Source organism: Crinia signifera, chromosome 8 (assembly GCF_055691185.1).
Source record: "Crinia signifera chromosome 8, ASM5569118v1, whole genome shotgun sequence".
Lineage (NCBI taxonomy): Eukaryota > Metazoa > Chordata > Amphibia > Anura > Myobatrachidae > Crinia > Crinia signifera.
The window spans coordinates 39,625,586-39,643,563 of NC_139224.1; the positions used below are offsets into that span (position 1 = coordinate 39,625,586).

At 42.6% G+C, this 17,978-nt stretch overlaps 1 protein-coding gene across 2 annotated transcripts in view; it reads right to left on the minus strand.

The window, feature by feature from the left end:
* The window catches only part of DCP1A (decapping mRNA 1A), a 63,438-nt gene that overhangs the window by 28,661 nt on the left and 16,799 nt on the right, over positions 1–17,978 (minus strand). For both annotated transcript variants that reach the window (XM_083156189.1, XM_083156187.1), the window contains exon 4: positions 12,669–12,735. In XM_083156189.1, coding sequence (XP_083012315.1) covers positions 12,669–12,735 — 67 coding nt within the window. The remainder of the gene's footprint in view (positions 1–12,668; positions 12,736–17,978) is intronic.

A 17,978-nucleotide genomic window follows, 5' to 3' on the forward strand; every position in this document is an offset into this window, starting at 1 on the left:
GGTAGGTTATACAGCAGGGCTGGGCAATTGCGGCCCTCCAGATGTTGAGGAACTACACATCCCAGGATGCTTTGCCTTAATTTTGCTATGTGGCCATGCTGAAACTGATGCAAGGCATGCTGGGATGTGTAGTTCCTCCACATCTGGACGGCCGCAATTGCCCAGCCCTGGGGGGGGGAGGGGGGGGGGTGTGTGTTATTTTCAGGGTTATTTTGTTTTATTTTTTTGCTATCGACGGCTAGATATGGCTATTTGCTCTCTTTGCCCATTCGGTCACGATTTGACATGCTAAACTTGAGAGTGTACCTTTATCATTATACGGCATTTGCAGTCTGTTTTTTTTTTACAAAGATAGTTTGGGGTGAGACAGCGCTATCCTGTTTGTAATGTCACTATGCAAATATGTATGTGAGAAAAAAAAGGAAGAAAGGTAGAAAGGTAGACGTATAAAATGAGGTTTATTGAAAGGTCAAAATGAGGATAATTTCTAAGCAAGTAACTAAAATTGTGGTATCCTTAATGAGTGCTTGATGCCAGACTCTGGAATGGTCTTTACCCTAATGGTAAAAAGAGGGGGGGCGGGGGTTTATGTACCTCTGTGGGTATTTACTTGGTGTTTTAATTACACCTCTGAGGGGTCCCCCAAGTGGGGTTTCCTGTGGCAAGTGTCACCAGGAGAGTGTTCCCAAACGGGTGTTCCAGATAGTCTGTACTAGACTTCTTTAGCTACCGTAGGCCCTGCACCAGAGCCTACGGTCTCTCCTAGTGATTTGTCCCAGGAATAGAGTCTGGGTGATATGGTGGGGATGTCTGTGTTTCTCGCAGGGAGGTGCCTTATGGGCTTCGGGCGATTCCGAAAGAACCCCCTTACAAGTAAGGGGGTTCTTTCGGAATCGCCCGAAGCCCATAAGGCACCTCCCTGCGAGAAACACAGACATCCCCACCATATCACCCAGACTCTATTCCTGGGACAAATCACTAGGAGAGACCGTAGGCTCTGGTGCAGGGCCTACGGTAGCTAAAGAAGTCTAGTACAGACTATCTGGAACACCCGTTTGGGAACACTCTCCTGGTGACACTTGCCACAGGAAACCCCACTTGGGGGACCCCTCAGAGGTGTAATTAAAACACCAAGTAAATACCCACAGAGGTACATAAACCCCCGCCCCCCCTCTTTTTACCATTAGGGTAAAGACCATTCCAGAGTCTGGCATCAAGCACTCATTAAGGATACCACAATTTTAGTTACTTGCTTAGAAATTATCCTCATTTTGACCTTTCAATAAACCTCATTTTATACGTCTACCTTTCTACCTTTCTTCCTTTTTTTTCTCACATACATATTTGCATAGTGACATTACAAACAGGATAGCGCTGTCTCACCCCAAACTATCTTTGAATCCAATCAAAAGGGACTGGGATACCCTTCATGAGACCAGCAGCACCTGGACCTAGTTTAGAGCACACACAAGCTGAGCGCAGTTGTGTTAATCTATCCTCTATATATTGCTGTTTTTTTTTTACACTTAATACTTAATATTTTATGATATATCCTGAGTTGCTTCTGGTTACACCCGATTGGCGCCTTCGGGTGGCTGAAGCAGCATTCATCTACAATAACAGCAATCACATTGATACTTGTTTGTATAATTTCTATATCCGATCTGACATACTCCTTCTATACTATATGCTTAGTCGTTTATTATGATATTCAGGCGTACGCCATAGCCGTTGTAATAGCCTGAGTGACGTTACTTTTTTTTTTTTTCTTCATTATTGTGTTCTGTTTTTCAACTTGTCAAAACTCAATAAAAAATACTCAATAAAAAAAAAAAAAAAGAGAAGTATAAATGGCGAGGGCTGGTTAGTTAGGCGGCAGCTGGTTGGTAAGATCCATTAATACTAACCTCAAGGAAATATCCTACAAGCTTTAGACTAGTTGCTATAAAGGTCCATGAGAAGCTTCTTCTGCAGACCTTTGTTGGTGTCAACGTGGACAAAAGGGGTTTGTACTTTCATATTTGGGGGAAAGCCCAGTGATCTCTACCTATTGTGGTAGAGTTGATCGCTGGCAGGCAGATTGTATGACAATGTACCTCAAAAACCCATTGCATGTTCGGTTATATTAATTGTTTCCCAAAACTTCTAAGCCTTGTAAAAAAATGTGATCATAAATTTAACCCTTTGAGTGCCAAGAGAATTTGTCAAAATAGGTATGAAAATTGCCCAAAACCCTTTATTAACCCTTTGAGTGCCAGCGTCGCTGTGAGAGATCCTCAATATATCCATTAAAAACGCCAGTGCCGCTCACAGCGATTGAGTCATACTTTTTCCCCATATATTGCAGTCTTTCCCAACTCCGGTCCCCAAGTGCCCCCAAAAGTTCACATTTTCCAGGTCACCTGTGAATTTTTAAAATGTTTAAAGTTGTGATACACAGTGCACCGACCGGGAGACTTGGAAAACCTGAATTGTTAGGGGTACTTGAGGACCGAGGTTGGGAACCACCGATTTAGCATGTCTGCAAACAATTAGGACATCACAAATAATAACTGCACTTCATTCAACATTACTCAGTCACCGCTAGTGTCTCTCCATGATTCCTTATATTACACATTTTTTTATAAACCTAAAACATTATATTTTCAAAAACAAAATGGAGCCCATTCCAAACTGACTGTAACCATGACAGTCATTGCAGAACTCCGATTCATATCCCTCCTGTAATCCTCTGCATTAAAAAAAACTCTATTAATCAACTTAATAAGCTTTGCATGGGCATAGCGGCTGCCGAGCTGGTCTGTCAGGTTTGAAGCCTTGCACAGAACAGCTGACGGCAACGCCACTTCCTAGTGATCCTCAAACCTGTCAGTCACTCCAGTCACCATTTCTGCAGGTCCCAAAGCTGTCCACCAAGGTTGTATGTTCCTCCTAAGACGGAGCATGTGACATTCTACACTGAAAAATCTAACTCGGGCTGCGTGTCAGTTTGGTGAAAGCATGGGGTGGCAAATAAATGGTATATTTTTTTTTATAACCGTGAATGTTTTCAAAGCATTGATGAAAACAAGTAATTCATTGACTATCCCTTCCCAGTGTATGGCTAAATAAGCCACTTACTACATACACATGAGATGGTCACAACCACGATTTCATGTATCAGCAGTACACGTTTTCAAAGTCACCTTACTTTAAAAATAAGCCGTTTTCACATATTGGTGCAGATGTATTAAGCCTGGTAAAATGATAAATCGGTGACAAAGTGAAATGTGAAAACGCAGCAGCCAATCAACTACTACAGATGGAGCGCCTCTCATCCAGCGCCGGGGATCGCCAGAATTTCCCCGCTGGTGATTGCCAGTGGAGAGGCGCTCCATCTGATTGGGATGCGAGAGCGTCTTACACGCACGCGGTTTACAGTGGCGGGGGGAGACGAGCAGGGTTAGGGGGGGGGGGGGATTGTGGGGACCTCCATCGGAAGGGGGCACACGCGCGTTCCCTTCTAGGGGCTGGCAGTTGGCGAACTCCAGCCCCCTGCTAAACGAGAGTGGCTCCATTTGTAATTGTCATTTCAAACACAGCTGATTGATTGGCTGGTGCATTATCACCAGTGCTATTTTTCAGCAGAAACCAGGTTCCTACACCTCTAATTAAATATGACATCATCAGGAACTGGGTTCCTGAACCTGCTCTGGGCCAAGATGTGCTTTCCATAAAATAAGTTTTATGTTACAGTCCCCTATAAGTGGCCATTGTTTCTAAGTACAATATATACATCTCTCTCTATTTTTATTTAATTGACCCACCCCCAGACCAAGAGTTCCTGGACCTATTTTTCCAGAAATATAGTACTGGTTCTCACCTTTATCACGTCACCAGGCTTACTAAATCTGCCCCATTGTACCTTAAATACTCAAGTGAGCATATATAAATCATCAACAAAAATGTATAGGTTACTTATGTCTGCCACTAGATGTTTAGCCAAAATGTTATGCTCATTACAGTAAAATCTGTCAAAGTCCAGTAACTTTGTGGACACCGTCAGAAGAGATCTAGTTGGTCATCTCCATTTCCTCCCAGAGGCACTTACCCCTAGATCTGATCAGCTGTTGCCATGGCAACACAACTAATCCTCCTTCTGGGATGCAGTTAATTTGCCGGCGGTCGGAATCCCGACACTGGAATCCCGACCGCCGAAATCCCGAAACTTTCTCCCTCCGTGGGTGTCCACGACAACCATAGAGGGAGAATAAAATAGCGTGCCGAGCGTAGCGAGGCACCGGGCCCGCTGCGTGGCGAGCGCAGCGAGCCCGCAAGGGGGGGCGATCCATGTCCCCCCCTTGTCGGGATTTCGGCGGTCGGGATTCCAGTGTTGGGATTCCGACCGCCGGGATCCCGACCGCCGGCAAATCGTATCGGATCCCTCCTTCTTAGGACCTACCATCTCAGTGATGGAGGGTGACACCACAAGGAGACAGATGCTGCTCATAAACCCAAGACTGCTCACATTTTACTTATACTATAACCCTACAGATGTCCTTAGAGGACTTTCTTCCCCAACAGGACAAGCATGACATAGCATACAGACTATATATAATAGTCCCAACAGAACATTATATAGAATGTATAAGTTTCATGCTACTCTGTCTTCTAAGGACACCGTTCCTGATTCAGTTGATGTTCACTCTGTCTTAGCTGTAGATAAGAGCGTTGGTTCCTCCTCCTGTACCCCACCTGTAGTCACCTACTGTATAGAAGATCTACGATGAACTGCTGATGCCCATCATCTTTCAAACAGGACGGTACAGAGACCCAGGATAAGGACACTACCATAGCAATTGCTTCATAATTTGCTTAGTTCAGCTTAGGGCAGAGACATTGCTGGAGTTTTCTGCTTCCTACTCACACAAAGGCTCTATTTAACTCAAAGAGCTTCTTTTACATTAGAGAGATATTCACATAAAAAGAAGATTTTAGACATATTTACTCTGACACTTGAATCTTCCTCCATAGCAGAGCGCTATGCAAAGCCATCCTGAAAGCCGCTCATCTGCTGGTATAACCAGCACACTGGTATAACCAGCAGATGAACGGCTTTCCCGGCGATGTTGCGGGAGCGCGCAGCAGCGCTCACTGCTCATCACCGGGCCATACACAGTGGGCGGCTTTGAGCTGAATGCCGCTCAAACCTGCTGTTTTGAGCAACTTTCAGCTCAAAGTCGCCCAGTGTGTATGGGTCTTTACGCCCTTGCTTTGGAACGTGTTACTTAAGGCAGTCCAGCACCATAAGATAAGACCAGACGTATAGTAACATCGGTCAATGCTCTAGGCAGAGAGATTAGCAGTGTGCGGTCAGGGTGCATAGATCAATCAGTGCTGGACAGGCACGCCTAAATGCAGAATGAAGTACCATGAGAAAATTATGCTTTTATCTGGACAAGTTATTTATAGGTCAGATATATTTAAAGAGTTTTAGGTTTTATCGCAGGGGTCAAGGAATTTTTTACCTTTTACCCCAAAATATATTTATATACGCCAATGTTATACCTCGACAGGAGCCTATAACCAGGCAAAGAAACTAGGCACCGCAGCGTCAGTACAGACTGAGCGCTGCCGAGATGGCGTAGCAACTAGTGGACTCTACTGAAGAAGTGGGCGGACTTGGACGTGGGGCCCAGGGCATCAGGCAGGGAAACGTGTTATACACAAGGGTCTGACTCACTGCACTGCGTCAGGCCCTTGTACACTACAGTACTGTAACAGCCGGGCATGCATATAGAATCTATATATAGATTCTATATGCAATAAAATTAAACTCCTGGGGGTAATGGACGTTCTCGCTGCCGAGACACAGCCGGGAATGCATATAGATTCATATGCATGCCTGGCTGTCCATTAAACCCCAGGAATATCATTTTTACCCCATTCGGAGTAGGTTACACCTGTTCCCTGACCACTGTTCTATTGTGAGCATTTTTTTTGTGTGCCCTTATTGCAGAGATTAAACAAGGTCTAGGCCATTGTGTTTTGATCTTTTTAAGCGCACTTTGGAACATATGTACTAAGCATAAAAAGTGATACAATGAAGAATGATAAATCACCAGCCAATACACTCCTAACTGCCATGTCACAGGCTGTGTTAGAAAAATGACAGGTAGGAGCTGATTGGTTGGTGGTTTATCACTTTCCATTTCCTAACTTTTCAAGGTTTAGTACATCTCACCCATTGTCATTTATACAATTTCATGAAAACATTGTTATGGCGGTATCAGCCATAAAGCAGGTGGAGGATTAGGTTATTTATAGATACTTGAGGAGCAGCCTTGTCTACTGACCTGCTCATTTGTTTGACAGCTGGTGCAAGCACAAATAGAGCCTGATTACAGGTAGTAAGTTAACAAGAAGGTGGGCAAGATGGACACGTCATGCATACACCCCTTGACAATTGTGAACTCAGCTGACGAAAAAGCGGCAGTAGCTTGTAGCACATAGTGCCAACCAGGGGTGTAACTAGAACTTTGTGAGCCCCATAGCAACATTTTTAAGGGCCCCCCAACTCACATCTCCACCATAGTGGATATGGCTACTGGCGCACAAAAGGCCACTTTGAAGTGTCAGCTGACAGGGAAATTTTACTGAGCGAACAGTTTACGGAACTAGGCATGAGCAGAACATTTATATTTGTTTTATTTCATATATATATATATGTAGAAGATGCTCGGCACTCCACTTTATCCAATGGTCAGCTTGTGCGGTGCTCTAAAATCCCTGCGAGGGATATATACAGGAGCAATTGCAGAAATAGGCACTCGCAACTTGCAGCAAAATCAGCTTTGAAATAATGAGGCCCAAACGGTAATTTCAGATGCCTAGGATGCATCACCTGTTCCAACCTAGAGACTGGAGATTATTTCTTTCACCCCAGGACGGGTGAGAAATACAAAATAAGATTCCCTTTGACATGTTCTAGCAAATACGTGATCTACTATATAAAGTGTCCCTGTGGACTCCTTTATATTGGTAAAACCATAACGCAATTTAAAGAAAGAATAGCCAATCACAGGTCATCCATCAGAGCAGCCCTTGAAGGAAAAGGTTCGGAACAGCCGGTCGCTAGACACTTTAAGACCCACAATCATACCTTGCCGTCTATCAAATATAAAATGATAGACAGTATTCCTCCCTCCTTAAGAGGGGGTGATCGCGATAAGGCTTTACTCAGACTTGAAGCCCATTGGATCCACAGACTACAGACGGTCCAACCGCTTGGTCTTAACGAGCAATTACTACTTAATTGCTTCCTTTGATTTATCCCAGTCTCATTAGTGATCTGAACTGTCGTTTGTTTTCCCTCTGAGCAGTCCTGTCATTGCCTTGTTCAGTACCCGCAGTATGTTTCATCATGCATGTGCATCAAGCCGTCTATTATGCCGTTTCCTTATAATGAAGCCACAGTTTGGTGTTAAATTCTTTGTTCATTAACCATGTTTTTGCTAAAACATATGTAATTGCTAGTGCAATGTTGCGCTGGTTATTAAGTATCATTTGGTATGTAGCAACTTACGTCGGCTGCCGTCAACTTTGACGTTACTATGTTAGAAGATCATGTACGATATAGTTAAATTGTCTATTGCTGCTCAGCCTGACTGAGTTATACTTTGACTCCCTTGCTGCTGTTTTTAAATATTGTTCACTTTATTCCTTTTTCACAGGTATTTTTTTGGTAGCACTATCTCCCACATATCGCCCCCAGCTCTGACAACACAGGTCAGCGCAGCTGCGCTATGATGACGTCATTGGCTTCCAAAGGGCGCACTCACAGGGAGTTTGATCAGTCACTGGGTGTTTGTCACATGGGTTACTACTATAAATGTAAGTACTGTTTCTCTTCACTGTGTATGTCTTGATAAAGGGAATTACATCCCGAAACGTTGACTAAGCAGACCCGTGTGGGCCTCATTATTTCAAAGCTGATTTTGCTGCAAGTTGCGAGTGCCTATTTCTGCAATTGCTCCTGTATATATATATATATATATATATATATATATATATATATATATATATATATATATATATATATATATATAAAATATACGCTCACACATTTGGTGACTAGACGAACACTGTCAGCAAAGAACAGGCATTATTATATGTAAAGCTCCTGGACACACATACAGTAATAAATAGAATATTTATTGAATGGTATGCAAAAATAAAAGCCGTGCATAATACTGTATTTTAAATGAGAACCTGACATGTGTATGACATAATACTAGCATACCAAATGATAGCCCTCCAAAGATATTTCCATCTAGTAATACTGAGTGGCATACGTGGGCATCATCAGGGAGCAGCGTCTGCAAGGAGGGGGGAGCATGGGTTCTTCCTGTGGACGGTGCAGCCCAGGACACACACAGGAGGGGCTGATACAGGGAACGTGTGGGTGAGGGGAATACAGAGTATGGAGGGGGGGGGGGGGATTGTTACAGGGTTGTTTAGTTGTAGCAGGGGAAAGAGTGCTGTGAGGGCAGTTACAAGCAGGGATCAGGGGTTCAAGTTGTAGGGAAGGCAGTTACTATGGGCAGGTGAGGCAGTTATAGGGTCCAGACATGATAGATACAGGGTGCAGAGGTGAAAGGTGCATTTTGCAGGTTGGGCAGTTACCGGGTGCTGGGAATGGGTAGTCAATAGGAGATTAAGGGCTAGATTCTGTAAGATTCAAAAGTGATAAAATGGAGAGTGATAAACAGCCAGCCAATCAGCTCCTACCTGCCATGTCACAGACTGTGTTTGAAAAATGTCAGACAGGAGCTGATTGGCTGGCTGTTTATCACTCTCGTTTTTATCACTTTTGAAGCTTAGAGCATCTGGCCCTAAGGAACAAATGGACACATGCATTGTTATACACATACACAGATGTGTATAACGTACATGGAAGAACACTATAAGAACAGCTCCTCATTCCCCATGCTGCTGGCTTGGATGGCTGCGGAATAGCCCCGCACCCTGCTTCTATGTCTCCACCCACTCACCCAGTGGGTGGAGCCATAGACATCCAGAGCGAGTTGCTGGCTCTGTCATGTCAGGGCTTGGGCCACACTTTAGCATTTTAGAGGGTCCCAGTAAACAGAACCCACTTCAGCAGCGTGACAGCGGGCAGTGGGAGCAGCGGCCCTAGGGACAGCTCAGTCCCCATAGCAGCTGCACTCTCGGTAGTTACGCCACTGGTGCCAACCAGTCTGTAAAGTTTCATATAAGGTCTAATACTTTAACTACTGTAATGGTGCCTGATTCATATTTGTAAGTAAAAGAAAGAATTGACAAAAAAACATGTTGCGGAGCAGATGTAAAATATACAGTGTTTGATTTCGCTGAGTGGTGTTCAAATGGAAATCTAAACAGCTACGTGCAAAAGCAGCCCGTATTTGCCCTGCATAGAAAAAATATCAAATGGATCAGCTCCTCTTGCTTGGTGACATGGTTTGTTCCAGGCAAAGTAACTTTCTTTTCTTTTGCTTTACTTACAATCTGAATCACACCCATAGTACGTGAACTTTTCCATAAACATTAGTAAATGTTAGGAAACGCATTTCCCGTCTTGTCAAGTTTTACGGCGTTTGGCAATATGCTCTGAAATCGGATTTACATGAAGTAACCCGAGTCGTCTATAAATATTTAGATCTGATCCCCCCAAAAATACTGTTGCAACAGATTGGGAATAGCAATAAGTAAGAAATCATAAAATCCTGGCCTGTCAGCACAGCAATGTATTCTCTCTGTAGAACAGGAACCATTTGTTAGAACAAAAAAAAAGATCAGAATACCAACAGCCAGGTTCAGCTGGCCTGTCCCATGTATGATACTGAAGTGGCGGTGTGCTATTACAGCAAGTTATAAGGTGCGTCACCGAGCAGTCTGCGTGCTGCTCCTACTGGGGAACATGATTACATATTGCACAAATGAATACAGACGCTAAACAGAGAATGCTGTGGAATGAGTGATCGTGTTTTCATCTGCAAACTAAAAACTGTATTTTATACACAATTGAGGTAACTGCCGCTTCAGTTATTGTGGCTATCGTGCTGTATAGTTACTAAGCAAGGCACAATGTGCGCACCCAATTACGGATGGTGTAATGGTTAGCATTACTGCCCCACAGTATTGAGGTCATGGGTTTGATTCCCACCATGGCCCTAACTGTGCAGAGTTTGTATATTTCCTCCCGTACTTGCGTGGGTTTACTATGGTTTCCTCCCGCAATCCAAAAATATACCGGTAGGCTAATTGGCTCCCAACAAATTAACCCTAGAATGTCTATGTGTGCGTGTACATGTGGTAGGGAAAATAGAGTGTAAGCTCCATTGGGGCAGGGACTGATGTGAATGTTCAAATACATGCTCTGTAAAGTGCTGCGGAATATGTGTGCGCTATACAAGAAACGGTTAATAAATAAATAAATCCAGTTGTAAAAAGTGGGCGGGCTGTACATTTCTATGGTGGTAGCCGCATTAAATGTGGGGGAAACAAAATAGAGAAGTTACCAAGTACAGCACCCCAAAAAAAGTGCAAACAGGACATACGTATATATTAGTGGCTGGAACCAAAGTAGTTGGGATGCTTAAAAAGTGTCACATTGCTGATGTTTACTTAACCCTTTGAGTGCCAACAGCTGTGAGAGAATATCCGCTAGAAAGGTCAGCGTCGCTCACATTGGTTATATAAACTCAAATAAAAATTTCCTATATAAAAGGTTACCATTACAGGTCATTATGATGAAAAGGTTTGCTTGGCAACTTTCACACCTATATTTTAACAAATTCACTTGGCACTCAAATGGTTAATAATACTCAATAAATTCTAGAACGCAAATGTTCTCCAGCAAATTAAATTTTTTCGATTCATTAGGCTGCATAAAAATGTCTGTAAGTGTATTTGGTTTTGTCAAGTTAAGCCACGATTTTCTGAGCTTCTTAATGGGATCACGGAGATGTGAGGTCCAGTCCAAAATGCGGGGAGTCGTGCCAGGTATGCAGTGTTAATTAACTACCTCCGGCAATAATCTTTGGGGGTTTAATTGAATACCCCCCATATTATCCTATAGATTTTGGCCCTTCTTACCTCTCTGTCTGCTGTTAACAGCAGTAAATTCATATTCTTCCCTTCTGATCTGTAAAGCACTATGGAAGGTCTTAGTCCCGCATACATGAAGCTGATAATAAGTTAATAAGTTGAGAGGACCTGACCTGCCAACCTCGTCAATACATCTGCAAAGAGGTTTCATAGACTCCGGGAAGCCAAGGTGACCTTGCAAACTATAAACGCTCTACAAAACCACCAACAATAAATTACACCCTGAAGCTTAATAGGCTACTTTTGTAATAAAACTAGTTGTGTTGTCTGTGTGACATGTACTTGATGGTTTGAGATTTTACGATGAATAGGCTTCTGGAGACGGATCAGTTTATTGGAGAAACAGATTTGAGTCTGCCATGTGTCCGTCCTAAATTATAGATCATTGGATAGAAAAAGTAGTCATCGAGTAGATTATTCATCATTTCCACTTCAGCAAGTGGGGGGAAAGGAAAGTTAATTGGAGAGAACAGCCAGGGAGACGGAAATCTGTTGTGTATCATCTATCATGTACGAGTGAGCAGGGCCATTTGAAGACAATGCTAAACCGCAGAGCAGAGATTACCCTACCAGATGATCAGAGCTCTGCGGAATGTGGAACACAATTAACAGAACTAATTGGACTTCCTTACGGAGTGTATGAGCATCTGGTGAGGTGTGCGGTAGCTGGCTCATGTACCCACTTCAGTAAGCGATACGCTCATCTTATATGTGATAGCTCTACAGAAAAGGGCACATTCCCATCCTATGGAATGCCCTTCCACACACAATAAGACTCTCCACTAGCCTCCAAACTTTCAAGCGTTCCCTGAAAACTCACCTCTTCAGGCAAGCCTATCATATTTAAGTTCTACACGCATAACCCTCTGAGGCACTTATGTATTATATAGCTTCCCTTCTGGACTTGTAACTTGGTGGGACTGCTATGCTATTACTGGTGCCTGTCCTTGTGTTTCCCTCCTATGTCCCTATAGATTGTAAGCTTGCAGCAGGGCCCTCTAACCTCCAAGTCTGTCTGTTGTTACCCAGTTTGTTTTATCACTGTCTACAATTGTAAAGCGCAACGGAATCTGCTGCGCTATATAAGAAACTGCAAATAAATAAATAAATTCTCCTACATATATCCCCATCTGAGAGGATGCCCTGCCTGGGTAAATACAGGGATAGACATATATTTTTTCTCTCTCTTTCATACATACAGAACCATCCTAGTAGGCCCTTGGCATGATATAGTATGCCGAGGCCCCTTCACATCCATTTACGGGAACCAAATAATGCCCTAAGTCTTTATAGAGATGGGTCCCAACGAACTACGGAGTACTTTGTTGCTTTTATTATTATATTTAAGTTATAAAAAAAAAAAAAAAAAAGGAAGGCCACCACTGGGAATGAGCCATTACAACGTCTAGAAGACGTCTTGTTTTGTCCCTGCATTAGCACATCAAGTAAGGGGAATGCACACGGTTTAGGATCCATCAACAAGTAAGATTACAGTGTCCTAACAGCTGAAGAAAGACAGCTTCAGCAATCATACTCACTGGGCCATCAGCTTTGCAATCCGCTGGCAGTCGTTCCCATCATAGAACCAGATACTGTAAATGGACACTGAAATAGATAGAGACACATAACAAAATAAGATAAGCAGCAATATCATCTGTAGTGCGTGAGTGTTCTCCTGTCACACAAGATAGCCAGTGACCACCCACAGAACGCACAATGGCACATTGCAAACCCCCTGACAAAGACACAAACTTGTTGTTTGTGGTCCCTTTAGAAAGTTTGAGAAGACTGTGTAGGTGACCTTTTGAGTGCCAACATCTCTGTGAGTTGTTCAAAATATCGGCTAAAAATGCCAGCGTCACTCACATGTTATATAAATAAAAAAAAAAAAAAAGATTTCCTATATAAAAAGTACACTACAGGTCATTATGATGAATAAAAATGTTTGCTTGGAAATTTTTTACACCTATTTTGCCGCATGCAACTAATGGTGGCGGGGGCAACGGAACGGGAGCTCCGGTTTACGATCGCCGGAGCATAGAGGTGAGGGGGAGCGATGGGAGGGGAGAGGAGGTGGGGGTGCCCAGACAGGTGATGCGCCAGTAGTGCACACCTTCATATTAGTGGTATGCCTGGATATTTTCCGGGACAGCCCACTGCAGCAGCGCAGCTGAGCCCGGGAAAATTTCTGGCATTAACTCAAGTGGTTAATGCCGGCTCAGAACGCCATATAATATTTTTTCTCAACCAGCAACACTTGGATTTGTCCATGTCATATAAGGGTCAATACCAGCTTTTCCAATATACCCCATTTTTATATCAATAATGGATTCAGTTATCCGATCCAAGATCCAATACTAGCTCCTTGGGGTGTTGTACTGAAATGTGAATAAGCCAATGTCGATCCAGCTTCACTTCTTCCCTTCCACATACTCCTACAACTCATTGCTGCCTTCATAGCAACTGTGTAAGTCCGTCTCCCCAGAAATTTACATTTAATTTCTGCTGATGAAGAGGAAGAGTAATACCTGAATAGAAGACAACATAATCGACGAGCAAGGATTTCTTAGGCAGACAAAGCTTCCACCTAGTTAGGTCACTTACTGAACAGATTTCCTGAACGCTGGTAGCCATTTTGTGTGTGGAACTAATCTTGATGACAAAGTTCTAATCTGCTATATCAACCAACAATCGTAAAGTGCTACAGAATATGCTGCGCTATATAAGAACCTGTAAATAAACTCTGACAACTCTTGTGTATGTGGACAAGATGTTGGCAGGAAATGAAATCAATGCTTAAAGTGAGAGGAAGTTGTAGAGGTCAGCCTGTGGGTAGTGTATTTGTCACCAAAGATGCGCACACAAATCTGGTTAAATCACCGAGTGTGGAGAGATAGAGATATATAATAACTTTCAGAATGGCAATAAATATATCCATAAAATTAATGGCACTCCTCGGTTAATCAAAGGTAGCCCATAGCAAGAACACAACAGTAACCGCACCTGGGGTTCAATTACAATGTTTAATATTTTAAGACATTATTGCAAGGAATGACAAAATATTAAAATGTTGGATTTTAATTTATAGATATATATCTAATATTTATTCTGATTAAGGGAATACTTTATAGGGAACATCTGGCCACCCACATCAATCCCTGGAGTTTGCAGTCTATATTCCCTAGCACTTACGGCCAGTACCTACTGTATATATACCATTTCCTTCTTGCGTCTTACTTGATAACTGTACAGAATCACAGAACAACCGTTGCCAATGTCACAAGTAAAGAGGTTCCACAATGTTGCTGTAAAAGATGAGGCTGAGCAGCACTTCAACTGTTATCCCTCCAATTATTGCTAAACAAGCCTCTCGCCATACAAATCACCTCAGGGTCACAATGTTCCCCAGCTGTCACCGTTATGTGTATGGTCTGAAACACAATGTCTAGTACTATAACTTGACTCACCTCTTTGCCATGCGGACTCCAAACCTACAGTATAACAGCATCTGAAAGCTTCAAATCAGAATATAGTGGAGGGCAATTATCATTTAGCACAATGGTAAATGGACAAGTGGTCCAAATATATAGATATAGCCTTTCTTAATCAGCTACATGCTGTGTACACACTTGTACAATCTGCATGAGATCCAGATGCGATTACAATTTAGACTATCTGCATACAATTTAGACTACATAGTGCAGATCTGCACTATATAGACAGGGCAGCCAAGACTTTCTGGCTGAGATATGGGAGTGCGCATCTTGAACGCATCTGGATCGCTTGGGATAAAACCCATACAATCTGCATGAGATCCAGAGGAGATTTTGACTATATAGTCAAAATCTCCTCTGGATCTCATGCAGATTGTACAAGTGTGTACACAAAGAATAATATTAGACAGGTTTAGAATTAGCTGAGGAACACAGGTCTTCCGCAGTCAGTGTAATTAGTTGGACAGATACAAAGTGGCAGGGAAATCTGCTAACAGCAGCCATAGAAACGAAGGGCACTGGACTGGGTCGAGAAAGATTAAATACATTTATTGATTCCTCTACATACAGAAATACCAGGGCTTATGAGCCATAATGAAGATGGAGCTCTTCTCCTGGTCTTCCTTTTCATATTGGGATGTAGTCGTAATGTCAACATATGCAATGTTTATTAGTCATAGGCCCGTATTCAATGCAGCCGGCGAGGGAGTTAAACAGAGGGGGATCGCCAAAAACCGGCCGCTCGCCACGTTCTGGGGAAATCCCAAACAGCGAGGCTCGCAGCTAATGCAGGGAGCCCGCTGCATTTAGCCGCGAGTCCCGCTGTTTTGGTGGCCGCATACACCGATTCCCCCTCACTCCGAAAACCTAGTGAGGGTGGAAACACCGTATGGCAGGGGCTCAGTTGAATACTGACCCTGCAAGCGATCACAACTCACAAAAAGCATGGAATACACCCCATTATGTCAACATATGCAATGTTTATTAGTCATAATGCCAACACTACAACATTGAGACATTCTAGAACTGGCAGCCAACATGCCAAAAGTTAATATTTTGCAGGGACCAGGCAGTTATTGTTAGACTGCAGCTTCAGGGTATAAGGTAACTTAGGAAACAGAATTTGCCGGCTTATAAAACCAATTGGCCGGTGTATTCTGCCCATGGACATACACTTATATACTGGGGTTCATTTTTATTTCTTTTGTGAGCCAATAGACCTACCAGTATATATTTGTGGGAGAAATGGAAACACCCAGGGGAAACCCACACAAGCATGTGTAAAATATACAAATACTACACAGTTAGGAACATGTTGAAAAACTAACCCATAAGCTCAGTGCCGAGAGGCAATAATGCACCATTACACCATCCATGCTGTCCGCCTACGGGGGTAGGTTCTGGTTATGGTATGGGAAGAGATTTTAGGGTTTTGGAAGTGCTGCAAGATGAGCCAGAAGTAACCACAATGCCACCTTTTGATCCACCAGACCCACAGTACCAGGTAAGTCACCACTAGAGCACCAGGGGCATTAGCTCAACCTTCTATTTATGTTGAAAAAGCAATTTAACATGATAAATATATCAACAAGGTCAAGGTTGACAAGCCAAATATGTTGACAGATGAACTTTTTAAATGGGAAAAAAAAAAACTCATGAAACTTCGATATTACTATTAAACTCTCCCACCAAAATTCCTATTATCTGAGCTCCTAATCATCCATAAATCTCTACTGAGAATTCGTTGTAACACCAAGCTTACCATCGTCACATTTATCATTCCATTATGGAACCTACTAATCAAGGTGGCCAAGGTTCTAACGACCTATAAACTAACTATTGAGCAGCCCTTCTCAGCCACCTTTTTGCTCCCCTGTACTAACTTCCATGGAAAGGTATTGGATAGATATAGAATGAATATATATATATATATATATATATATATATATATATATATATATATATATATATATATATATATATATATATAACAGACTCTTGTTTCGCGCCACTTATTCTGTATTACTATGTTTGGGCTGCCGGACTTACAAAGACTCCTGTTGGATGGGGACAAGGAAAATGTGGACAGCAATTGAAAGTTGGCGCCCCTTATTCAGACCTTTAATGATTGAGTCTGTATAGCCTTTTAACAGATTTCAGAATAATCAAAGTAAAGTCCAAAATTCATATAAATTTATTAAAATGTCTCATGTTCAATGTGACTGTGGTACTTGTTTCAGACCATAAAAAGTTCAATGGTAAAATTCACAACAATAAATAGACGATCCCAACGCGTTTCGTCCCTACATGGGACTTCATCAGGGGTTCGCAAAAAGCATAGATACAATTTCCACAAATTTTCTTGAATAGGATGAAGCTTCGACAAGATGTTAATGTACTAAGTCCTTTCCCAATGTGCGTTTTGAAGTTTTTAGACCTTGTCGCAAGATTTCAATCTGTGCGGAGGGCTTTTTAGTCCATATATAAATGAAATAGCTTAGGATTTGGAGGATCTTGAATACTTTTTTTTGCTAATCCGTCAAAAAATATTCTCCTTCTAGGGATGGTTTGGTATAGGGTCAAGTGTATACACACACTAGGTGTGTGGTTTCGGGCTGGTCCTGTTTAACTCCTCTGGTGGTCACCCTCCATAAGAGGCCAACCTGGATCAATATAAACACGAGGACAGGTGCAGCCAGTGAACGGTCATGAAAAAAAGTCGAAATAAGCTTCTCACTGTCCTTTCTGGAGATGTGTGTCTGTTACAAGGTTCAGTGAGAAACTATATAATATATATATATATATATATATATATATATATATATATATATATATATATATATAGATATAGATATATGCAGCAAAAGAGAAGAAAAAGGTGCGCTCCATAGTGCATTAAAAGAGACAATTTATTGGGGAAATAAAACAATTCCCGGGTACAGCAAGATAAAAGCCTCGTACCAAATTGTAAAGCTCTGTGGACTGGCTACCACATGACATGTACATACGATCCAAGGCAAAGCTGCTCACAGGTCCGAACCCTCTGGAACTCCCTTCAGAACGCCGCCAGGCTGGTTTGCCGTGCAGAGGACGGGGGAAGCCACCGGAGCAGAACGACACAGGAGGTAGTGGGATGGGTGAGCGACGTAAGCCTGGCGGCGTTCTGAAGGGAGTTCCAGAGGGTTCGGACCTGTGAGCAGCTTTGCCTTGGATCGTATGTACATGTCATGTGGTAGCCAGTCCACAGAGCTTTACAATCACACACTTGCATTACCCTCACATATGACTAAAGATTTGCCTACATGCTTATAACAAATCTGGGAACAGTGGCAAATACTCTGTCAACTACCTCCC